This window comes from Pseudophryne corroboree, chromosome 2 (genome assembly GCF_028390025.1).
Source record: "Pseudophryne corroboree isolate aPseCor3 chromosome 2, aPseCor3.hap2, whole genome shotgun sequence".
NCBI classification, from domain to species: Eukaryota; Metazoa; Chordata; class Amphibia; order Anura; family Myobatrachidae; genus Pseudophryne; species Pseudophryne corroboree.
In genome coordinates this window covers 855019-881406 of record NC_086445.1, presented here as the reverse complement: position 1 = coordinate 881406, position 26388 = coordinate 855019, and the positions used below count along the sequence as shown (strand labels likewise).

The 26388-nt window shown below is 54.6% G+C and overlaps 1 protein-coding gene across 1 annotated transcript in view; it reads right to left on the bottom strand.

Annotated features, from left to right (window-relative positions):
* Positions 1-8211: 8211 nt before the first annotated feature.
* TRIM3 (tripartite motif containing 3) overlaps positions 8212-26388 on the bottom strand; it is a 33567-nt gene continuing 15390 nt past the window's right edge. Inside the window, exons 10-12 of the mRNA XM_063950774.1 lie at positions 24836-24906; positions 20038-20178; positions 8212-18684 (exon numbers count right to left, since the gene is read on the bottom strand). Coding sequence (XP_063806844.1) covers positions 18532-18684; positions 20038-20178; positions 24836-24906 — 365 coding nt within the window. The 3' untranslated portion in view covers positions 8212-18531. The remainder of the gene's footprint in view (positions 18685-20037; positions 20179-24835; positions 24907-26388) is intronic.

Here is a 26388-nt window from a genome sequence, read left to right as displayed (position 1 = left end):
TTCACATCTCCAGGCAATCCCAGTGTTTGGGATTACAACAGGAAACACAACAAACAGTCTTCCTTCCTGCATCTGCCATTCAGGGTTCGTATATCAGTTAAATCAGCTACATGAAACAAACAGGTTCCAAGCCCATAGACTTCATCTATGGGATAAGGAGATCCCTGTGAGTAACATCTCTCTCTAAGGTACTTACACATCAAAAGGTTTTGTCATTCACACCTCTCTGCTAGGACAGGGCCATTAGCATGCCACTTCCTACTGACTGGAGATGATTATTCAGACATTGATAAGAGTAAGTGCATTTTCCCCTTTAAAATACAGGTGACCATATCTTGAATATAAAATAAATACAGTTAAACATGCAATCCTACAATTGTGCACAGAGCACTACATATGACATGTTAAAACACATCATTAAACAAACTTTTAAACAGTCCGCGCCCAGCGCCGTAAGTACGTTTAACAGTGACGCCAAGCGCCCATTGTCTCTTAATATGGCGCCGGGCACGAGGGTTAACCCCTTAAGTGCAGCAGCGGCCATTGTCCATGTGGGCTGGTGGTCTCTCCGGCCACACTCCTCCCCCCCATTCAAGCGGGTCAACCAGGGAGCCATGTCCCAATGATTTGACTCCTGGTCCCGCAGTCTGTTGAGTTGAAGGGGACGCTACCTGGGGGGTGCAGGCTCCGGCCTAGACAGTTCATCCATAGTGCAGTGGGCCTCTCTTCGTGGGTGCACAATGTTCAAATAGTCCACCTGAAGTCCAAGTTCAAGGCTCCACCACAAAAGTCTGTCCAATTTCCCCAAGGTAGGTTGCAGCCACCTAACAGGTGGGTGGTAAGTCACCACGGTGGGGGGCCAGTTACACACCAGTGCCACCCAAGGTGTCCCAATTGTGGCATACCCCACCTCCCACAATAGCAGTATACTGCTCAAACAGGCCACAGGGTGCTCCTGCCCATATGGCTCCTCCTGGCTCAGTACTGCTCCCAGTCCGTGCAGTGGCGCAGTAGTTCGTAAAACACAGTCCTGGTCAAGAATGTGCGCCATCAGCACTGGAGCGGGTACCAGAGCCTCCTTCATTGACTGGAATGCCAATTCGCAAGCGGGTGCAAAGTCCACTGACTTGGGAATGCCCTTCCTAGCCATCTCTGTAAAGGGGTACACTACAGGACTAAAGTCAATGACAACGTGTCCGTAGGGCCTTACAGGTTCTAAGGTCAGTACCAGTCTGGGTGATGTGGGTCGGGGACAGCCTCTGGTTGCCTCCACCCCCTCTGGTTTGGGCCTACCCCTGTCTCCTCCCACATGGTGCCCCAGGCACTGCACCTCCGTCATACCTATCTGGCAACTGTCTGCCCTAACTGTCAGACCTGCCCTCCAATCCTCCTCTGTCGACCTATGACTCGGGAAACCTACCCTGTCACCTAGGCCTACTCCTTCCTCCTCGTCCGCTACCTGTGCCACAGTGATGGAGGCCAGACCACCAGCCTCTGGATCCTGTGTGTCACCCACTACAGGGAGTCTGCGTGTCTTCCCCGATCTACTGAGCACAGGTAGGGGACCTGCTATGTCCACAGCAACTTGCTGTAAAGGTTCTCCTATGGGCAGAGGCCCAGAGACAACACAACCGCTGGAGTGCCCCAGCTGCCAATGCATGGCACCAGCCTTACAGTTGGTCTGGGCGTCATCCGACAATCCAGACCAGGGTAAGCACTGTGTCAGGCACTTCAGGGTACGGTCTATCTCAGGGATACTGTCCAAAGGGGTTTCGCTGGCAACCAACACCGGTTGCGCAGGAACGTTCCCTGGGGGGACCAGTTGGACACATTCCCTATCTGGTCTATCCCCTCCCACTTTCCTGGCTACCCTGTACCTTAACCCTTCCCGCCAGGTCAAACTTCCTGCCCCAACCCTGTCAAGGCCGCTGCCAGAGTGGCGCCTCATGCCTTTCAGGGATGGGTCAGAGGGTTGAGCCTCCCTAAACTCCTGCCTGCGGCCCTCAATCTCTCCTAAATTGGGACACACTACAGGGGGATCTAGGTGGGGACTACTAGGGTCAGTCTGGTAGGGGTCAGTCATGGAAAAGTCAGTGTGGTTTCTCATACTCACCGCCGGAGTTGGCAAACCACTTGGGTCAGGAGCATCATTGGGCACCCCCACAGGATCAAACGAGCTGGACCCAACATCCTCTGCGTTGCTAGTGGACCAGAGGCAAAAGGCATGCGGGGTCGATGTGCTGATCTAGCCGCTGTAATCTTTTCCTCTGGGCTGGTTGAAGCTGTGGTTGGCTGTGCTGGCAGTTGTCTAGCAGCTGTAGTCTTTTCCTCTGGGCTGGGCTGGGCTGTGCTGGAGCAGCTGATGTCAACGGTGGTTGTGGAACTTGACTCCGGGGAATGGCGCCAACAAACGTAGTGACGATCCCACCACCAAGATCATTTCCTAGGACCACATCAGTTGGGAGACCATCCATGACGGCAACTTCTCGCAACTCTGGTCCAGCTCCCCAGTCCAGGTAGACTCTTGCCATGGGAACCTCTTTCTCTGTTCCATCTGCCAGGGTGACCTTGGCAGTGCGACCCTGCAATACTGCAGCAGGATCTATAAGGTGGGGGCTCACCACAGTGATTGAGGCCCCAGAGTCTCTTAGGCCTTCCCCCTGCAGGGGTCCCACGTGGACCGGCTGCAGGTGCCTCCACATGTTGTGTAGGGGCTGTTTGGCCATGCAGGTGACTCTCTCCGCAGAGTGCACCTGTCTCTCGCCACACTCGATCTGACTGACTGGAGGGGGAACAGTCTCTGTAGGCTCATCTCCTCTCGTCAAACAAGCGAGCCGGGCTCCAGCACTCGGATTTGGGGCACGAGTCTGGGGTGCTTGGGATGCAGGACAGTTCATCCTCAGATGTCCGATTTTCCCACAGCCGTAGCACTTCTTCTCCAGTCGTGGCACCGATGATCTCTGATCAGTTGCAGGGACGCTGCGGTGCGGTTGCTGGCCAAGAGCACCCGGGTTGGAAGATGCTGGTCTTTGGGGGTGATGAGCTGAAGAGGGGGGTCCCCTTGGTGGTACAGTCTTTTGGAGCTGGCTGCTGGCTGGGCGCTTCTGCCCCTGTGGCCGAATTGCCACATACTTGTCTGCTAACTGGCTCCCGGTCTAGCACCCACTCCACTTCTGGGGCGCACCTGCGGTAGAACTGCTCCCTGCAGATCAGGTCGATAAGTGCGTCCCATGTAGTGGCTTCAGAATCCTTCACCCACTTCACCACGTACTGCCGCAGCTGGTTGGCGAACTGCTCATGGGTGCTGCTAGGATTCTTGGGCAAGTCTCTGAACTTCTTCCTGTAAGACTCTGGAGTGATGAAGAATAGCTGGAGGAGGGCCCGTGAGACTTCGTCGTACTCCCCACAGTCCTCCATGGCCACTCCTCGATAGGCCTCCAAGGCCTCTCCATGCAGAGTGGGCACAAGGTGTCTCACCCACTCTGACTTGGGTAAATCGTGTAGTTTACAAGTCCTTTCAAAAACTTGTAAATGTCCATCAATGTCCCCATCACTGTCTGCAAATTTGGCAAACTGAATGCGTCCTGATCTGTGTACAACAGCTGACAACGGCTCCCGGGGTACCACGGCCCGTGGTGCCCGCTCCGCATGCCACATCCGAATGACAAGCATGCGTTCTTGCTCCGTTGCCCTTTCCCCCAATTCCGCTAGCCGATCTGCTAGGGTATCCGGGATGCCCCCCCTGGGACGTTGGGATCCTGGCCCTGGTAGGGATTGCTGGGAAACATTGCTGCTGTGAGAGAGGGCGGGGCTTGTGGGTCTCACCGGTTCCTTACGAAGGTCCACTGTTGGGCCGTCCTTTGCGATGCTGACGCTGTCAGTGCTTTCCACCTCCGCCCGATGGGACTCCTCCACGCTCATGAGCGCCGCCTTCATGACGCTTCTGGACGCGTTGAAAGGGATATCCACACCCTTCTCCTGGCACACGATCTCCAGATCATCCTTGGACATTCCGTTGAATTCCGCCATCTTGTGCGTTCTCCTGCGCTGCAGTTACTCCTCCCCTGAGTAACTCGGCTTCTCCAAATCGGGTGATGAAAAGCCGCCTGGGATTATCCCACCGCTATGCCACCAATTTCTGTGACAGGACGGTTCCGTACGAAAGCACTCGCCGTTTTCGCGGCCCGTCTCCTGCGCACAGCATGGAGGGTCAGGTCACACGAGGCCTGACCACATAGGGGATTCCCGCTTACTGTCAGTAACAGCCTGTTACTGACTCCACCCACTGCATTGTGGGCGGGTTTATGCTGCCACCACCAAACTCCTAACCTGCCGTGGCGTTTGGAACCACGGTTCTGCTCTGTATGTGCCGACGCACTGCCTTACCACACCTGTGTGGTGTTGACGAATCCCCACTAGCCACTTGCTAGGCCTCTACCGGTAGCTGGCGGAAGGCGGAACTTGGAGACGTTAGGTGCTTCCCTGGACAGCCGGAGGACGGGGCTATGTTTGGCATAACCCTATAGGTCACAAGATGAAGCAATCTTCTTGAGGCAGATGAGATGTTTATTTGCTCAAAAATAGCCTTAAAAAAGACTCTTCCCTATTGCTAGGGGGCAACAGCATACAGCAAGATGTTCCAGCAGAATAAAGATGGTACAATACAATACACTGGAGGCACGCAGGCCTCCTTTTTATGTCAAATTTCCACACAGTACAACAGGGGGTCATGTCCTCCCTGAGCCCTTTCTATCCAATCAGGATAACTTAGAAAATACAAGTAAATAAATTACATTTCAAAAGGAGATAAGTGCAATAAAACAATATCCTCCTTCCTGTGACACAGACAACGTTTGGTATCAGACTAACATTCACTATTGATAAATTTATCACATAGCTTCAAAATACAAATGTTTCTGTCTCATTCACATCTCCATGCAATCCCAGTGTTTGGGATTACAACAGGAAACACAACAAACAGTCTTCCTTCCTGCATCTGCCATTCAGGGTTCGTATATCAATTAAATCAGCTACATGAAACAAACAGGTTCCAAGCCCATAGACTTTATCTATGGGATAAGGAGATCCCACGTGATTAGCATCTCTCTCTAAGGAACTTACACATCAAAAGGTTTTGTCATTCACACCTCTCTGCTAGGACAGGGCCATTAGCATGCCACTTCCTACTGACAGGAGATGATTATTCAGACATTGATAAGAGTAAGTGCATTTTCCCCTTTAAAATACAGGTGACCATATCTTGAATATAAAATAAATACAGTTAAACATGCAATCCTACAATTGTGCACAGAGCACTACATATGACATGTTAAAACACATCATTAAACAAACTTTTAAACAGTCCGCGCCCAGCGCCGTAAGTACGTTTAATAGTGACGCCAAGCGCCCATTGTCCCTTAATATGGCGCCGGGCACGAGGGTTAACCCCTTCAGTGCCGCAGCGGCCATTGTCCACGTGGGCTGGGGTCTCTCCGGCCACACTAGGGAGGACCCGGCCCTTCCTGCCAGTCATCGTTCTATATCTCTCTTGAATGTGGATATTAAGATGTATGCAAAGCTCACAGTCAACCGTCTCAAGCCTCGGTTATCCACTGATCAGGTGGGGTTTGTGACAGGTAGGGATGCTATGGATAATACCACGAAGGTCCTTGTGCTGGTACATCATGCAGTTTCTCCTGATACCTCATGACACTTCTCTCCATCGATACGGAGAAGGTTGTTGATCAGGTGGATTGGAGTTATAGGACAGAGGTGGTGAGATGTTTGGATCTGGGAGACACATCTCTTAAGATCATGGTTTTGTACACGGCCCCCTCTGCACAGATTCGGGTGAATGGCATCCTAATAGATCCAGTCCATATTACGAATGGTACCGGTCAAGGCTGCCCCCTCTCTCTCCATTGGTCATTGTTCTTGTATGGAGGCCCTGGCAAGAGTGACACGAGCTAATCCCAGTATCAACGGTTTGCGGGTGGGCACACAGGACTATCATCTTGGCTTCTTTGCGGACGACTTGCTGGTAGTTTTAACAAACCCTGTTCCATCTATTTTCAGCAGTTTAGCTATTGTTCTAATGTTAACATTGACTACAGTACATACACAATGTCACCGGAGAGACTGTATCTGCATGTAGTGCATCATTTGCATTTATATGGCAACCTTCTCAGCTTCAATATCTGGGCGTCCTTACACCGCGACGCCTCACTCACCTGATTGCCCTTTACCACACACCACTACTGCACTCCATTCATAAGGAATTAGACCAATGACTTCTACAGTGATCGCCTCCCTGACCCTTGTACCGTACGTATTGCAGACACCCCTATAAGTCTACCCCCACACTTCCTATCTGAGGTTACTCCAGAACTTTGGGGGAGAACGCCCAGATTTAAGCACAAGGTACAGTTAAGACTGGAATGGGGGGGGGATATGGGGTGCAAGGAACTATGATTCTTACACATTATCAGTACATTGTGTTAAGTTGGGTTCTGGATTGGACTGGGGGCACTGTTCAGGAATAGGCTATACCAAGGCATGGTCCTGTATGGCTCAGTGCCGACTTTACATTCAGAACATAACTAACAAGAATTTAGAACTTGTTATACGATTCATAGAATTACATGTCCAGAGTGTCTTCCTGCTTCCATATAAATAATGATGGTAATATCAGCCAGCTGCTGGTAATCTGGACATCTCAGTATAATGGCAGCAGAACCTTTTGCTTAGTGCGTTACCCCCATGCCAAGGAGAAGAAACCTGCAGAGATTCCACACAAGCTCTTCAGCCAGGGCCCGAACTATGGATTGGCTAGGATGGCACTTGGTGAGGGGGAACCACCTGGCTGAGACCTCCAATCCCGAGGCGTGACCAGGTCATAGGAATCTCATTCCAAAGCAATAATGTGCATAGGACTACTTGGTGCGGCACTGCCTTCATGTTGCTGATGGACTCCACAATGTAATGCCTCCTCTTTACCGATTCTGCTTCAGGTCATGCCCCCCTTTCTACACTCTAGCTCAGATCATAGCCCCTCTCTACACTAGGGATGGCCATCGACCATCGGTGGTTTATGACCAATGTTGAATGCTTTTGCTATCGATGGGAGAGAACCAGATGGTTTCTCTCCATTGATGGCACAACTTAAACAAATATTTTTCTTTTTCTTATTGCAAGGTGCCAGGACATGGAGCATAGCTCCACCCTAACACCTGCTAAGCCCTACCCCCATCTTTTTTATTGGCCCACGGCCCAGAGAACATCTTTCAGTGGTGCAAATCATCGACGGTTTGGCATAAATGGTTTAAGTACCATCGACGGTCATCACTGATGGTGCCATCGATGGTCATCCCTACTCTACACTCTAGTTCAGGTCATGCCCTCCTTGCATTCTCTATAATTTTCCCCATGTTTACATATATCCTACAAGGCCTCACATCTTGCCCCTCCTCTCTCCCCTATTCTCCTACACCTCTCCTGTCCCCCTCTTCCATCGTTCCTGTCCAACTCCTTACCTTACTGTTACCGCATAGTCTTATCTTCCTCACTTTCTCCTAAGGACCCCTGCGTCCATTGACAAGCTTGGCAATGGATGATTTGTGGCCACATGAGCTGCTGCAGATACCTCCTTCCCCTCGGACCCCATCCATCTCCTGTGTTAGCGGATGGACACAAATGGCCGGCATTTGGACCATTTCTACAGTGACCGGCTCGCACCAATAGCACAGATTATCCTTTGTGCCCCTATGGAGGTTTTCAGGAAAATATGCAATGTTGTAGCATTTGTGCACAGCTATAACGGAGTCTCACCCTCTGAGTCCACCATGAAGTTCTCCTTATACTGGAGTTCTCTAGCAATAAATGCAGGGCCATCTGTCCAACTGAAGCTGAGCAGAAACTGGAACAAGCAATAACCCTAAACAAACCAGCATTCCGGCGTAGCCGAGCCCAGGACCTCTGGAAGTGGCAAGGGGGTAATATCCCACAGATACAATAGAAGGCTTCTATACGAGTAACGCATATTCTACAGGTAATTGTTTTATACCATGCTTCTCTCACATCAGATAATAGGACAGCTCTCCTCATGCAGCAATCACAACACTGCATTGCAGGAAAAGTAAGAACGACTCATAAGCAGCATGAAGAGATCTCCATTACCTCCAGAGTATACAACAGCAGTGACCAGGCCGTGGAGCGGTGTGACAAGGGTTTATTTGCAGCGAGCTGTTCAATCCTGTCTCCCATACAATGTGTATAATACAAAGGTCCAAAATTCAGGACCTGAAAATAGATACACAAGTCCCAGCATCGCCCCAGAATCTCACACTCCTATATTATCCTCCATTTCTCTTCCTGGAAACATACTGCCCCTCAGCAATCCTGGACCCTAGTGCCTACACTTACTGAATAAGAGCCAATCTTCTCATTTGTGGTACAATCCTCATACTAAACATTCTTTACCCAAACTTCATATTATAAATCCCAATTGTGCTTTTTTTTAACCTGTAGAGAGGGCTGATGTCACACACTAGTGAGGATCTGGACACTCGTGGACCTAAACCATCCATTCTGATGTCAAACACTAATGAGGAACCAGACACTCCTGGCCCTTAATCATTCATTCTGATGCCAAGCACTAGTGAGAAACTGGACACCTAAACCATCCATTCTGATGCCAGGCACTAGTGAGGAACCAGACACTGATAGATCTAAACCAACTCTTCTGTTGCCAGGCACTAGTGAGGAACTGGACACTAATTGACCTAAACCATCTATTCTGATGCCAGACACTAATGAGGATCCAGACACTTGAGGACCTAAAGCATCCATTCTGATTCCATGCACTAATGAGGAACTGGACAATTGAGGACCTAAACCATCCATTCTGATGCCAGGCACAAGTGAGGAACCAGACACTCCTGGCCCTTAATCATCCATTCTGATGCCAAGCACTAGGGAGAAACTGGACACCTAAACCATCCATTCTGATGCCAGGCACTAGTGAGGAACCAGACACTGACAGATCTAAACCAACTATTTTGTTGCCAGGCACTAGTGAGGAACCAGACACTTGAGGACCTAAACCGTCCATTCTGATTCCATGCACTAATGAGGAACCAGACACTCCTGGCCCTATGTCATCCATTCTGATGCCAGGTACTAGTGAGGAACTGGACACTCACTGACCTAAACCATCTATTCTGATGATATGCACTAGTAAGGAACCAGACACTTGAGAACCTAAACCATCCATTTTGAGGCCATGCAATAGTGAGGAATCAGACACTCCTCGCCCTTAATCATCCATTCTGATGCCAGGCACTTCTGAGGAACTGGAGACTTGAGGACCTAAACCATCCATTTTGATGCCATGCAATAGTGAGGAACCAGACACTTCTGGACCTTAACCATCTACACTGATGCCAGGCACTAGTGAGGAACCAGACACTCAAGGACCTAAATCCATCCATTCTGATGCCAGGCACTAGTGAGGAACCAGACATTTGAGGAACTAAACCATCCATTTTGATGCCAGGCACTAGTGAGGAACCAGACACTCAAGGACCTAAATCCATCCATTCTGATGCCAGACACTAGTGAGGAACCAGACATTTGAGGAACTAAACCATCCATTTTGATGCCAGGCACTAGTGAGGAACCAGACACTCAAGGACCTAAATCCATCCATTCTGATGCCAGACACTAGTGAGGAACCAGACATTCGTGGATCCAAACCATCTATGCACATGAACAACAGATATCCGATACACCCAGTTAAACCCATATTATATTACACATTCCGTTGCCTCTGGGCGAGATATATCAAACCTTCTAAAGAGAAGTGGAGTTGTTCCCTATGAAAACCAATCAAATGATACCTATCCTTTATCTAGCACAGTGCATAAAATGCTAGCTAGCATCCGATTGGGTGCTATGGAAAACGCTGGCTTTTGTTCTCTTTTGAATGTAGGAAACATCTTTCCATACAAACTGGTCTACTCCAGCCCTTTACCCCTCGTCATTTCAGCCAGTCCACGCAAGTGTCCCTTCCTCACGTGTAACATTCATTGTGTTCATCTGCTCACTCGCCCTCCAATTATTATCTCCCCACTCACCCTGCGCCCTTCCATCCTAGCCATTCGCTCTCTGCCCGAGACTCCGCTCTCCTCCACGCCATCCATATTCCAGGCCTTCTGCTTCTTACTAATTTCTTTTTTTTAGCATTACCAAAAAATCAAATGATTATTATATCCATTGTTAGCAACAGAAATAACTCAGCAGCTGCTGGCAGCTCCCGCCCCCCGTGTCACTTAGCGGGCAGCGCGTCATTACGGCGTAGCATTAGCTGCTAGAGGAGCAATCTGCTCCGTTTCACTCACTACAGATGCTGGTGTTACGTACGTGTGGCTCGGCGACAGGTGTGACGTTACATTCATAATGTGAATTCATTTGACAGTGTATACAAAATAAAATATCATTAAAAAAAATAAAATACAAATACAGATGGCAAAAAAATGTAAGTAAAAAAAACACATGATATGCAGACTCAAAAAGGCGGAAATCCCAAACATTGGCAGGTCCCTATCACGGCACAAAGATGTGCCCCCTGCAGGGTAACGCACCAGGGGCTGTACAGGTTATATGGGGGAGGGGAGGGCTATATACACATAACATTATGTTCTGGAGGAGGAGTTGTATGTGTAAGTCATATGTGCAGTAGCATCATGAAGCAAAGGAAGTATGGGTGACTATGTGCAGGAGCGGGGGGCTCTATGTTACAGTATGTGCAGGAGCGGGGGGCTGTGTGTTACAGTATGTGCAGGAGCGAGGGGCTCTATGTTACAGTATGTGCAGGAGCGGGGGGCTGTGTGTTACAGTATGTGCAGGAGCGGGGGGCTCTATGTTACAGTATGTGCAGGAGCGGGGGGCTGTGTGTTACAGTATGTGCAGGAGCGGGGGGCTCTATGTTACAGTATGTGCAGGAGCGGGGGGCTGTGTGTTACAGTATGTGCAGGAGCGGGGGGCTCTATGTTACAGTATGTGCAGGAGCGGGGGGCTGTGTGTTACAGTATGTGCAGGAGCGGGGGGCTCTATGTTACAGTATGTGCAGGAGCGGGGGGCTCTATGTTAGAGTATGTGCAGGAGCGGGGGGCTGTGTGTTACAGTATGTGCAGGAGCGAGGGGCTGTGTGTTACAGTATGTGCAGGAGCGAGGGGCTGTGTGTTACAGTATGTGCAGGAGCGGGGGGCTCTATGTTACAGTATGTGCAGGAGCGGGGGGCTGTGTGTTACAGTATGTGCAGGAGCGGGGGGCTCTATGTTACAGTATGTGCAGGAGCGGGGGGCTGTGTGTTACAGTATGTGCAGGAGCGGGGGGCTCTATGTTACAGTATGTGCAGGAGCGAGGGGCTCTATGTTAGAGTATGTGCAGGAGCGGGGGGCTCTATGTTAGAGTATGTGCAGGAGCGGGGGGCTCTATGTTAGAGTATGTGCAGGAGCGGGGGGCTGTGTGTTACAGTATGTGCAGGAGCGGGGGGCTCTATGTTACAGTATGTGCAGGAGCGGGGGGCTGTGTGTTACAGTATGTGCAGGAGTGGGGGGCTCTATGTTACAGTATGTGCAGGAGCGGGGGGCTGTGTGTTACAGTATGTGCAGGAGCGGGGGGCTCTGTGTTACAGTATGTGCAGGAGCGGGGGGCTCTATGTTACAGTATGTGCAGGAGCGGGGGGCTGTGTGTTACAGTATGTGCAGGAGTGGGGGGCCACGTGTTACAGTATGTGCAGGAGTGGGGGGCCACGTGTTACAGTATGTGCAGGAGCGGGGGGCTCTGTGTTACAGTATGTGCAGGAGCGGGGGGCTGTGTGTTACAGTATGTGCAGGAGCGGGGGGCTGTGTGTTACAGTATGTGCAGGAGCGAGGGGCTCTATGTTACAGTATGTGCAGGAGCGGGGGGCTGTGTGTTACAGTATGTGCAGGAGCGAGGGGCTGTGTGTTACAGTATGTGCAGGAGCGGGGGGCTGTGTGTTACAGTATGTGCAGGAGCGGGGGGCTGCGTGTTACAGTATGTGCAGGAGCGGGGGGCTCTATGTTACAGTATGTGCAGGAGCGGGGGGCTGTGTGTTACAGTATGTGCAGGAGCGGGGGGGCTGTGTGTTACAGTATGTGCAGGAGCGAGGGGCTCTATGTTACAGTATGTGCAGGAGCGGGGGGCTGTGTGTTACAGTATGTGCAGGAGCGAGGGGCTCTATGTTACAGTATGTGCAGGAGCGGGGGGCTGTGTGTTACAGTATGTGCAGGAGCGGGGGGGCTGTGTGTTACAGTATGTGCAGGAGCGGGGGGCTGTGTGTTACAGTATGTGCAGGAGCGAGGGGCTCTATGTTACAGTATGTGCAGGAGCGAGGGGCTCTATGTTACACTATGTGCAGGAGCGGGGGGCTGTGTGTTACAGTATGTGCAGGAGCGGGGGCTGTGTTACAGTATGTGCAGGAGCGAGGGGCTCTATGTTACAGTATGTGCAGGAGCGGGGGGCTCTATGTTACAGTATGTGCAGGAGCGGGGGGCTGTGTGTTACAGTATGTGCAGGAGCGGGGGGCTGTGTTACAGTATGTGCAGGAGCGGGGGGCTGTGTGTTACAGTATGTGCAGGAGCGGGGGGCTGTGTGTTACAATATGTGCAGGAGCGGGGCGCCACGTGTTACAGTATGTGCAGGAGCGGGGGGCCACGTGTTACAGTATGTGCAGGAGCGAGGGGCTGCATGTTACAATATGTGCAGGAGCGGGGGGGCCGCGTGTTACAGTATGTGCAGGAGCGGAGGGGGGCCGCATGTTACAGTATGTGCAGGAGCGGAGGGGGGCCGCATGTTACAGTATGTGCAGGAGTGGGGGCCGCGTGTTACAGTATGTGCAGGAGCGGGAGGGGGCGCATGTTACAGTATGTGCAGGAGCGGGGGGCTGCATGTTACAATATGTGCAGGAGCGGGGGCCGCGTGTTACAGTATGTGCAGGAGCGGGGGGCTGTGTTACAGTATGTGCAGGAGCGGGGGGCCACGTGTTACAGTATGTGCAGGAGCGGGGGGCTGTGTGTTACAGTATGTGCAGGAGCGGGGGGCTGTGTGTTACAATATGTGCAGGAGCGGGGCGCCACGTGTTACAGTATGTGCAGGAGCGGGGGGCTGTGTGTTACAGTATGTGCAGGAGCGGGGGGCTGTGTGTTACAATATGTGCAGGAGCGGGGCGCCACGTGTTACAGTATGTGCAGGAGCGGGGGGCCACGTGTTACAGTATGTGCAGGAGCGAGGGGCTGCATGTTACAATATGTGCAGGAGCGGGGGGGCCGCGTGTTACAGTATGAGCAGGAGCGGAGGGGGGCCGCATGTTACAGTATGTGCAGGAGCGGAGGGGGGCCGCATGTTACAGTATGTGCAGGAGTGGGGGCCGCGTGTTACAGTATGTGCAGGAGCGGGAGGGGGCGCATGTTACAGTATGTGCAGGAGCGGGAGGGGGCGCATGTTACAGTATGTGCAGGAGCGGGGGGGCCGCGTGTTACAGTATGTGCAGGAGCGGAGGGGGGCATGTTACAGTATGTGCAGGAGCGGGGGGCTGCGTGTTACAGTATGTGCAGGAGCGGAGGGGGGCCGCATGTTACAGTATGTGCAGGAGCGGAGGGGGGCCGCATGTTACAGTATGTGCAGGAGCGGAGGGGGGCCGCATGTTACAGTATGTGCAGGAGTGGGGGCCGCGTGTTACAGTATGTGCAGGAGCGGGAGGGGGCGCATGTTACAGTATGTGCAGGAGCGGAGGGGGGCCGCGTGTTACAGTATGTGCAGGAGCGGGGGGGCCGCGTGTTACAGTATGTGCAGGAGCGGGAGGGGGCGCATGTTACAGTATGTGCAGGAGCGGGGGGGCCGCGTGTTACAGTATGTGCAGGAGCGGAGGGGGGCCGCATGTTACAGTATGTGCAGGAGCGGAGGGGGGCCGCATGTTACAGTATGTGCAGGAGTGGGGGCCGCGTGTTACAGTATGTGCAGGAGCGGGAGGGGGCGCATGTTACAGTATGTGCAGGAGCGGAGGGGGGCCGCGTGTTACAGTATGTGCAGGAGCGGAGGGGGGCATGTTACAGTATGTGCAGGAGCGGGGGGCTGCATGTTACAATATGTGCAGGAGCGGGGGGCCGCGTGTTACAGTATGTGCAGGAGCGGGGGGGGCGTGTGTTACAGTATGTGCAGGAGCGGAGGGGGGCATGTTACAGTATGTACAGGAGCAGGGGGCTGTGTGGTACAGCATGGGCAGTAGCGGGGAACTGCGTATTACACTATGTGCAGGAGCTGGGGGCTGCGTGTTACACTATGTGCAGGAGCGGGGGGCTGTGTGTTACAGTATGTGCAGGAGCGGGGGGCCACGTGTTACACTATGTGCAGGAGCGGAGGGGGGCCGTGTGTTACAGTATGTACAGGAGCGGGGGGCCACGTGTTACACTATGTGCAGGAGCGGAGGGGGGCCGTGTGTTACAGTATGTACAGGAGCAGGGGGCTGTGTGGTACAGCATGGGCAGTAGCGGGGGGGGCGTGTGTTACAGTATGTACAGGAGCAGGGGGCTGTGTGGTACAGCATGGGCAGTAGCGGGGAACTGCGTATTACACTATGTGCAGGAGCTGGGGGCTGCGTGTTACACTATGTGCAGGAGCGGGAGGCTGCGTGTTACAGTATGTGCAGGAGCAGAAGGCCGCGTGTTACACTATGTGCAGGAGCGGGAGGCTGCGTGTTACAGTATGTGCAGGAGCGGGGGGCTGTGTGTTACAGTATGTGCAGGAGCGGGGGGCCACGTGTTACACTATGTGCAGGAGCGGAGGGGGGCCGTGTGTTACAGTATGTACAGGAGCAGGGGGCTGTGTGGTACAGCATGGGCAGTAGCGGGGAACTGCGTATTACCCTATGTGCAGGAGCGGGAGGCCGCGTGTTACAGTATGTGCAGGAGCAAGGGGCTGCGTATTACACTATGTGCAGGAGCAGAGGAGTCGCGTTACAGTATGTGCAGGAGCGGGGGGGGGCTGCGTGTTACAGTATGGCAGGAGCGGGGGGCTGCGTGTTATAGTATGTGCAGGAGCGGGGGGGGGGGGCTGCGTGTTACAGTATGTGCAGGAGCGGGGGGGGGCTGCGTGTTACAGTATGGCAGGAGCGGGGGCTGTGTGGTACAGTATGTGCAGTAGCGGTGGGCCATGTGGTACAGTATGTACAGGAGCGGGGGGGCTGTGTGGTACAGTATGTACAGGAGCGGTGGACCATGTGGTACAGTATGTACAGGAGCGGGGGGGCTGTGTGGTACAGTATGTACAGGAGCGGTGGACCATGTGGTACAGTATGTACAGGAGCGGGGGGGCTGTGTGGTACAGTATGTACAGGAGCGGTGGACCATGTGGTACAGTATGTACAGGAGCGGGGGGCTGTGTGTTACACTATGTGCAGGAGCGGGGGCTGCGACTGGGGTCAGACCAGCTCTACACTCACATAGTCTGAAGCTGCGCTGAGCGCCATTTGCTCTTGCAGCATTTGGCACAGAGTGTGAATTATAATACATGATTGGAAAAGAAAATGAGTGATAGTATAAATAGCTCAGTATTATAACCATATAACTGCTCTGCCAGACCTTACCCCACGCTGCTGCACCTCGCAGGGGTGTAAGACAGGGGGCTCCTGAGAGAGATGGACACTGCAGCGGGCTGTACCCTGGGCTGGGAACCACTTACAGCCTAGAGGACAGGAGAGAGGGGATTGTGGACCCGATTCAGAGGACGGCAATACAGTATTTGTGGCCGATCTGAAGGAGGGACATGCAGGAGACGTCTCAGTACAAGAGACACCTCCTGCCTGTAGCTGTGATCCCAGCACTGTGACTGACGTCGCAAGCTGGTATCCAACACCGCGACCAGCTTACTTTGCTGACAGAAGGGGCAGATGCAAGACCGGGAAGTCTGCGTGGTGACATGCGCAGAACGGACCTTGCACAGCCACAGATTGCCGATAATCAGAAATCTGCATGGTGCAGCGGACCTGCAGTCAGATCTGAATCAGGCCCTACAGTATGTCCTGTGGTGGTGGGGAGAGGGAAGGCCCTATACCCTGGAGACAACTTATACTCTGGTTGGGGATGACAATGACCTCTGCCCTGGCAAGGGGGAGACACTTATACCGTGTGTGTGTGTGGGGGGGGAGAGATACAAGACCCTGTGGAACAAATGGCGGTGGGATGCACAGAGGGAGTTATACTCAGGTAGGGGTAAGGAGAGGGGGGACTGTAACCTGTGGAAGAGATGGTGGAGAGATGTAGAGGGGGAGTTATACCCCGGTAGGGGTAAGGAGAGAGGGAACTGTACCCTGTGGAAGAGATGGTGGAGAGATGTAGAGGGGGACCTATACTCAGGTAGGGGTAAGGAGAGGGGGGACTGTAACCTGTGGAACAGATGGTGGAGAGATGTAGAGGGGGACCTATACTCAGGTAGGGGTAAGGAGAGGGGGGACTGTAACCTGTGGAAGAGATGGTGGAGAGATGTAGAGGGGGACCTATACTCAGGTAGGGTTAAGGAGAGAGGGAACTGTACCCTGTGGAAGAGATGGTGGAGAGATGTAGAGGGGGACCTATACTCAGGTAGGGGTAAGGAGAGGGGGAACTGTACCCTGTGGAAGAGATGGTGGAGAGATGTAGAGGGGGACCTATACTCAGGTAGGGGTAAGGAGAGGGGGAACTGTAACCTGTGGAAGAGATGGTGGACAGATGACGAGAGGGACCTATACTCAGGTAGGGGTAAGGAGAGGGGGAACTGTAACCTGTGGAAGAGATGGTGGACAGATGTAGAGGGGGATCTATACTCAGGTAGGGGTAAGGAGAGGGGGAACTGTAACCTGTGGAAGAGATGGTGGACAGATGTAGAGAGGGACCTATACTCAGGTAGGGGTAAGGAGAGGGGGGACTGTAACCTGTGGAAGAGATGGTGGAGAGATGTAGAGGGGGACCTATACTCAGGTAGGGGTAAGGAGAGGGGGAACTGTACCCTGTGGAAGAGATGGTGGAGAGATGTATAGGGGGACCTATACTCAGGTAGGGGTAAGGAGAGGGGGAACTGTAACCTGTGGAAGAGATGGTGGAGAGATGTAGAGAGGGACCTATACTCAGGTAGGGGTAAGGAGAGGGGGAACTGTAACCTGTGGAAGAGATGGTGGAGAGATGTAGAGAGGGACCTATACTCAGGTAGGGGTAAGGAGAGAGGGAACTGTAACCTGTGGAAGAGATGGTGGACAGATGTAGAGGGGGACCTATACTCAGGTAGGGGTAAGGAGAGGGGGAACTGTAACCTGTGGAAGAGATGGTGGACAGATGTAGAGGGGGACCTATACTCAGGTAGGGGTAAGGAGAGGGGGAACTGTAACCTGTGGAAGAGATGGTGGAGAGATGTAGAGGGGGACCTATACTCAGGTAGGGGTAAGGAGAGGGGGGACTGTAACCTGTGGAAGAGAAGGTGGACAGATGTAAAGAAGGACCTATATCCTGGTGGTGGAAGAGGGAATTACACCCCATACGCTGAGATCCATACAGATGCAGCCCTGACATAGTCTGGAACCCTGCAGTGGGTCACAATAAGAAATAAATGCTGGGAAAACCCTGTAACTGCTCCATGTGGAGACCCTGTTTACCCTTCAAGAAGTTACATTCAGGAGCTGAGGCCGGTTCACCCTTCGTGTAACTCCCAGCGTCAGGGAACGACCCAGCACAGTCCAGGATACATACTGTAGTGGTGTGTGTAGTGTATACCTTACTGGCAAACATGGGTGACCATATACAAACTGGAGACGCCAGATACTTCTGTACACAAGTTCACTGCCTGCCAGGTGTGTAAGTTCAACAGGAACCATTACCAATCAGTGCAAAAGTCCATGAGCAGCCATCTTTCCCGCTGCAGCTAGACGGCAGCCATCTTTCCCACGGCTGCCATCTTTCCATCGGCAATCAGGTGGCAGCCATCTTTCCTGGGGCCACACTTGTGGTGGTAGACATCCACAGTGGTGCAGCTGGTTGGACCCACGGAGCAAGAGGCCAGCCATAAATGAAGTCTTTATGTAAGCGCCCATTTTGGCCTGTAAACATTGGTGTAAGGACCTGCGAAATCTCCCACGACTCCCTGCACAGATACACATTCAGCAGCCATCCTTCGTAGAGTCTGGATCATTACAGGGAACTGCAGCGATAAGAGCAAGGTCACAGGGAGATGGGGAAAGCAGGAGCGGTATGGCAGAAAGCAGGGGCGGCTCGTTAGACCTTATTTGTGCTGAGCAGAAGTCATTTGGCAGAACACAGAAGGGTACAGCAGTGTTTACACATTGCGTCTGGCACTAGGACAAGAACTGGCACTCGCGGCTTATAGGACAGACAGGGAGGAGACACCACGTCAGGACGGACTGGGCAGGCAGCTGGCAGATGTCAAGCACATGGCATAGTGCCAGCAGAGGCTCCTTTCCCCGCATCATCACTGGAGGTACCGGTAGACTTTGAAGCAATGGTTTCCAGAATCAGCCACCACCACGTGACCATCGGAGGTGAGCGCCAGCCCTTGCGGCCCATACAGTGGGTCGGCCATGGTATTGATGTAGGATAAAAAGGAGCCAGAACTGTCAAACACCTGGGATAGGAAAGGACAGCGTATAGGGGTGGGGGGGAGAAGAAGAGAGAAAGACATTACTAGGACCTCCCAGTGTGCTCATCTGCATATGAACAACACAATCCCATAAAGTTCTATGGCAGATACTGTAAGGTGGGGTGTTACACATTAAATATATATCCCACCAATCACACGCCACCGCTGCTCCAACCCAACTGGCTCAGGCCATCTAACATAGCCACCAACCCCCGATCCCTCATTCATCCGCTCTGCTCTTTCTCCAATCTCCAACTCCCACCGGACTCTGCACCCTCCCTATTACCCACTGATTCAGAGGGACCCAGAAACAGGCGAGTGCAAGACTCCTCCCAATCACCATCCAGGAAAGCCCGCTTCTCCCCTCGTGCATGCAAGACGCCTCCCTGTCACCACCCAGGAACACCCATTTCTCCCAAAGTGCGCAAATATGTCTCCCAGTCACCACCCAGGAATGCCCGCTTATCCCCGTGCATGCCAAGATGCTTCCTTGTCGCCACCCGGGAACGCCCGTTTCTCCTGGTGCATGCCAAGACACTGCCCTGTCACCACGGAGGAACGCACGTTTCTCCCCCTGCATGCCAAGATGCCTCTTCCCAGGAACGTCCGTTTCTCCTGGTGCATGCCAAAATGCCTCCTCCCAGGAACGCCCGTTTCTCCTGGTGCATGCCAAGACACCGCCCTGTCAGCACAGTGGAACGCATGTTTCTCCTCATGCGCACAAAGATGCCTCTGAATCACCACCCAGGAACGCATGTTTCTCCCTGTGCATGCTAAGATGCCACCCCGTCAACACCCAGGAACGCACCTTTATCCCCACACGCGCAAAGATGCCTCCCAATCACCACCCAGGGACGCACGTATCTTCCCACGTGCGCAAAGATGACTCAGAATCACCACCCAGGAACGCACGTTTCTCCCTGTTCATGCCAAGATGCCTCCACGTCACCACCCAGGATTCACGTTTCTCCCCACACGCGCAAAGATGCCTCCCAGTCACCACCCAGGAAGGCACGTTTCTCCACACGTGCGCAAAGTGTACTGTGAATCACCACCCAGGAACGCATGTTTCTCCCCGAGCATGCCAAGACGCCCCCATTAACACCCAGGAACGCCCGTTTCCCCCTAAGCGCGCAAAGACGCCTCCTGGTCACCACCCAGGAATGCCCGCTTTTCTCAGCGTGGGCCAAGACATCACCTAGGAACACCCATTTCTCCCCGTCCGCGGCTTTGCACAGTCACAATCTGGACGCATGCGCAATAGCACCACTCCACCCGCCGTGCATCCTGCTCTGCCCTTACTGCGGCAGCCTGTCCCAGCCATGACGCGGTCCCCACCTGAATACGGCTGTTGCCCCAGTCAGCAACAATAATGTTTCCATTCGAATCCACAGCAACTCCAGTGGGAGCGTTAAACTGTCCGTTCCCCTCCCCATGGGAGCCAAACTTATAGAGGAACTCTCCTTCCGCACTGTACACCTACAGGGAGAACATAAAACACACGGGTTACAGTATAATGTATGTCACGTGTCTTCTACACAAGTAAAGGGCCCCATACACTAGAGCGATAACGCCCGATTTCATCTGATTTCGGCCCGATATATCGGATGAAATCGGGCATTTTGGAGGTGTTTCCGATCTGATGCGCGTTCCCGTGAGCATCGGATCGGATCCTCCAGATTGAATGTGCTGCACATTCAATCATGTCCGACCCCACAGGCGTGGCTGGGATCCCCCAAGATACATTGTATGCAAAAGAACAACATACAATGTATCGTGGGCAATCCTGTTCCCCGGAAGGCTGCCGGGGGTGATCGCCCGCGACATGTCCGTCTCACATATTGCGGTAGTGTATGGGGCCCCTAAGATTCACACTATGACGCATAAAGCCAGCTGCAGAGCAATGGTGCGCTCTACCGGCTGCGCTAACAAACGTACAAGCGGGGTAATTCAGACCGGGAAATTTGTTAGAAGTTGGGCAAAACCATGTGCACTGCAAGGGGGGCAGATGTAACATGTGCAGAGAGAGCTAGATTTGGGTGGGTTATTTTGTTTCTGTGCAGGGTAAATACTGGCTGCTTTATTTTTACACTGCAATGTAGATTTCAGTTTGAACACATCCCACCCAAATCTAACTCTCTCTGCACATGTTACATCTGCCCCCCCCCTGCACTGCACACGGTTTTGCCCATTAGACAACAAATTTGCTGCTGCGATCAGATCTGAATTATCCCCAATGACGGATATTTAAGCACAGCTCATCAAAAATAAAGTCATTTACCATAAATGAGCACAAGCATTAAATTATAAATGATAACAATTTTAACCAAGAATATAAAACACACAAAATACATTAAAAACCACTCTCCCTATATATCACTTTCCAGGAAACCGGTCATCCACAAATGCTGTTATACAGGGTCTTTAATACCCAGAGAAAAAATTCACTTCCAGTGTACGATATAAAACTGTATCCACGTAATTAAGTCCTGTTATTATTTATATAAAGTACATGTTGTGAGGATACGGATTCTCTGATCACTCAGGTAAACAGTTTAGTAAGTGGCAAATGCCCTTTATTGTAAATATACACACACAGTACACACTAACATTAACAATTGCAAGCCAGGATGGTATCTTACTTACTAAGTACCCACAGTAGTTTAGGATTACAGATGCCTGCGATCTGCTGTTACACACTGGCTGTGGTTCTGTGTCCCCTGGTCTAGGATACCAGCTCACACAGCGACCTGCACCACGGATTCTCCCCACAGACGGCACCGCAATGCCTAGTCAGCATCTGCACGTCAGAAGTACAACCACTCTCTGACCTTCTCTGCAGATCTCTCCCTCACCAGTAGAGGTCACTCCTCTTGTTATACCCTCCCCTGTCTATTCATCACACAAGCAGGTCAGTGAGGAGGTCACAGAGGAGTGGAGACGAGGTGTCTGGGCTCCTATACTGGCCACGTCTCTCTCCTGCCTGTACTGGCCGCGTCTCTCTCTCCTGCCTGTACTGGCCACGCCTCCAGCGTCTGTCTCTCCTGCCTGTACTGGCCACGTCTCCCGCGTCTCTCTCTCCTGCCTGTACTGGCCACGCCTCCCGCGTCTCTCTCTTCTGCCTGTACTGTCTGACGTCTCCTGCGTCTCTCTCTCTCTCTCCTGCCCCTACTGCCAATGGAATGAGAGCGAGGTAGATGAACAGATTCTGGATCAGCAGGCTTTGTGGATGGTGTGTGTTTCCAGAGCATGGCTGACAAGGACGGTACCGAATAAGAGGTCTCCAAGAGACTGGAGTGGTGGGCAAGGTGGGTGCAGGAGTTGGCAGAGAGAAATTGGAGAACATGAGAAGGAAGGGGGTCATGTGGAGCGGAGAGGATGAAAGACTTCATTCCCGGGGGCAGAGGGACAGGGTGGAGTCAGGAGATGGTGGGGCAGGGGAGGAGGACAGGGTGGAGTCAGGAGATGGCGGAGTCAGGAGATGGTGGGGCAGGGGAGGAAGACAGGGTGGAGTCAGGAGATGGTGGGGCAGGGGAGGAAGACAGGGTGGAGTCAGGAGATGGTGGGGCAGGGGAGGAAGACAGGGTGGAGTCAGGAGATGGTGGGGCAGGGGAGGAAGACAGGGTGGAGTCAGGAGATGGTGGGGCAGGGGAGGAAGACAGGGTGGAGTCAGAAGATGGTGGAGTCAGGAGATGATGGGGCAGGGGAGGAGGCCAGGGTGGAGTCAGGAGATGGCGGGGCAGGGGAGGACAGGGTGTAGTCAGGAGATGGCGGGGCAGGGGAGGACAGGGTGGAGTCAGGAGATGGCGGGGCAGGGGAGGACAGGGTGGAGTCAGGAGATGGCGGGCAGGGGAGGACAGGGTGGAGTCAGGAGATGGCGGGGCAGGGGAGGACAGGGTGGAGTCAGGAGATGGCGGGGCAGGGGAGGACAGGGTGGAGTCAGGAGATGGCGGGGCAGGGGAGGACAGGGTGGAGTCAGGAGATGGCGGGGCAGGGGAGGACAGGGTGGAGTCAGGAGATGGCGGGGCAGGGGAGGACAGGGTGGAGTCAGGAGATGGCGGGGCAGGGGAGGACAGGGTGGAGTCAGGAGATGGCGGGGCAGGGGAGGAGGACAGGGTGGAGTCAGGAGATGGTGGGGCAGGGGAGGAGGACAGGGTGGAGTCAGGAGATGGCGGAGTCAGGAGATGGTGGGGCAGAGGAGGAAGACAGGGTGGAGTCAGGAGATGGTGGGGCAGGGGATGAGGACAGGGTGGAGTCAGGAGATGGCAGAGTCAGGAGATGGTGGGGCAGGGGAGGAAGACAGGGTGGAGTCAGGAGATGGTGGGGCAGGGGAGGAAGACAGGGTGGAGTCAGAAGATGGTGGGGCAGGAGAGGAAGACAGGGTGGAGTCAGAAGATGGTGGAGTCAGAAGATGGTGGAGTCAGAAGATGATGGGGCAGGGGAGGAGGCCAGGGTGGAGTCAGGAGATGGTGGGGCAGGGGAGGAAGACAGGGTGGAGTCAGAAGATGGTGGGGCAGGGGAGGAAGACAGGGTGGAGTCAGAAGATGGTGGAGTCAGGAGATGATGGGGCAGGGGAGGAGGCCAGGGTGGAGTCAGGAGATGGTGGGGCAGGGGAGGAAGACAGGGTGGAGTCAGGAGATGGTGGGGCAGGGGAGGAGGACAGGGTGGAGTCAGGAGATGGCGGAGTCAGGAGATGGTGGGGCAGGGGAGGAAGGCAGGGTGGAGTCAGGAGATGGTGGGGCAGGGGAGGAAGACAGGGTGGAGTCAGGAGATGGTGGGGCAGGGGAGGAAGACAGGGTGGAGCCAGGAGATGGTGGAGTCAGGAGATGATGGGGCAGGGGAGGAGGCCAGGGTGGAGTCAGGAGATGGCGGGGCAGGGGAGGACAGGGTGTAGTCAGGAGATGGCGGGGCAGGGGAGGACAGGGTGGAGTCAGGAGATGGCGGGGCAGAGAAGACAGGGTGGAGTCAGGAGATGGCGGGGCAGGGGAGGACATGGTGGAGTCAGAAGATGGTGGGGCAGGGGAGGAAGACAGGGTGGAGTCAGAAGATGGTGGAGTCAGGAGATGATGGGGCAGGGGAGGAGGCCAGGGTGGAGTCAGGAGATGGTGGGGCAGGGGAGGAAGACAGGGTGGAGTCAGGAGATGGTGGGGCAGGGGAGGAGGACAGGGTGGAGTCAGGAGATGGTGGGGCAGGGGAGGAAGACAGGGTGGAGTCAGGAGATGGTGGGGCAGGGGAGGAAGACAGGGTGGAGTCAGGAGATGGTGGGGCAGGGGAGGAAGACAGGGTGGAGTCAGGAGATGGTGGGGCAGGGGAGGAAGACAGGGTGGAGTCAGGAGATGGTGGGGCAGGGGAGGAAGACAGGGTGGAGTCAGAAGATGGTGGAGTCAGGAGATGATGGGGCAGGGGAGGAGGCCAGGGTGGAGTCAGGAGATGGCGGGGCAGGGGAGGACAGGGTGTAGTCAGGAGATGGCGGGGCAGGGGAGGACAGGGTGGAGTCAGGAGATGGCGGGGCAGGGGAGGACAGGGTGGAGTCAGGAGATGGCGGGGCAGGGGAGGACAGGGTGGAGTCAGGAGATGGCGGGGCAGGGGAGGACAGGGTGTAGTCAGGAGATGGCGGGGCAGGGGAGGACAGGGTGGAGTCAGGAGATGGCGGGGCAGGGGAAGACAGGGTGGAGTCAGGAGATGGCGGGGCAGGGGAGGACAGGGTGGACTCAGGAGATGGCGGGGCAGGGGAGGAGGAGAGGGTGGGGCGCGGGAGGAGGGGAGCGTGGAGTCAGGAGAGGGTGGGGCAGGGGAGGAGGGCAGGGTGGAGTCAGGAGAGGGTGGGGCAGGTGGATATAACCTAGCGGAGAGCATTCACTTTGGAATATGTAGAGCCTGGGCAGAGCCGGTCAGTGTCCGTATGGCAGAGAACGCCGTCAGTGCGGAGCAAACAGGGCCAGGGACGGGGCGTGAGGCTTTGTTGGTGAATGTAGACCTGGGATGGTTGGTGTCCAGGAATCGCCATTTATACAGTAATCTACAGTACTGCAAGTCTATATACAGTATAAAGTTATTAGGTACAATGCATTATACTCAGTAATATGTGGACACCTACAGTACAGCGCGGTGGCACATGCGGTATGTAGAGACTTACCTTTACAGAATGGTTGTGGAAATCCGTCACTATGATCTCATTCTTGTTATTAACCGCAACAAAATGGGGGCCTAAAAACACAGCGTATTCATCAATGTCAATTAGTTGTTACATTACACAAATCAGCCACGCCCACCCTACACCCGCCCCACCCACTGGCCAGCCTCGCCCACCCCACATCCGCTCCACCCACTGCCCAGCCTCGCCCACCCCACATACGCCTGCTGCCCCGCCTCGCCCACTCCACATCCGCCCACTGCCCAGGCCTCGCCCACCCCACATCCGCCCGCTGCCCAGCCTTGCCCATCTCACATCCGCCCGCTGCCCAGCCTTCCCCACCCCACATCCGCCCGCTGCCCAGCCTCGCCCACCTTACATCCGCCCGCTGCCCAGCCTCGCCCACCCCACATCTGCCCGCTGCCCAGCCTTGCCCCGCCCACCCCACATCCGCCTACTGCCCAGGATTCACCAACCCCACATCTGCCCGCTGCCCAGCCTCGCCCACCCCACATCCGCCCGCTGCCCCGCCTCGCCCACACCTCATCCGACCACTGACCAGGCCTCGCCCACCCCACATCCGCCCGCTGCCCAGGCCTCGCCCACCCCACATCCGCCCGCTGCCCAGCCTTGCCCACCCCACATCCGCCCGCTGCCCAGACTCGCCCACCCCACATCCGCCCACTGCCCAGGACTCACCCACCCCACATCCGCCCACTGCCCAGGACTCACCCACCCCACATCCGCCCACTGCCCAGCCTCGCCCACCCCACCCACCCACTGCCCAGCCTCGCTCACGCTACATCCGCCCCACCCACTGCCCAGCCTCGCCCACCCCACATCCGCCCGCTGGCCAGCCTCGCCCACCCCACATCTGCCCGCTGCCCTGCCCAACCCACATCCGCCCACTGCCCAGGCCTCACCCAACCCACATCCGCCCACTGCCCGGCCTCAACCAACCTACATCCCACCCACTGCCCACCCTACATCCACTCCACCCACGTGCCCAGCCTCACCCACCCTACATCCGCCCACTGCCCAGCCTCACCCACCCTACTTCCGCCCAGGCCTCACCCACCCCACCCACTGCCCAGCCTCACCCACCCCACATACGCCCACTGCCCAGCCTCACCCACCCCACATCTGCCCACTGCCCAGCCTCCCCAACCCACCCCATATCTGCCCACTGTCCAGGCTCAACCAACCTACATCCCACCCACTGCCCAGCCTTACCCACCCCACATCCACCCACTGCCCAGTCTCGCCCACCCCACATCTGCCCACTGCCCAGCCTCACCCACCCCACTTCCCATCCTCACCCACCCTACATCCACTCCACCCACTGCCCAGCCTCACCCACCCTACATCCACTCCACCCACTGCCCAGCCTCACCCACCCTACATGCACTCCACCCACTGCCCAGCCTCACCCACCCTACATGCACTCCACCCACTACCCAGCCTCACCCACCCTACAACCACTCCACCCACTGCCCAGCCTCACCCACCCTACATCCACTCCACTCACTGCCCAGCCTCACCCACCCTACATGCAC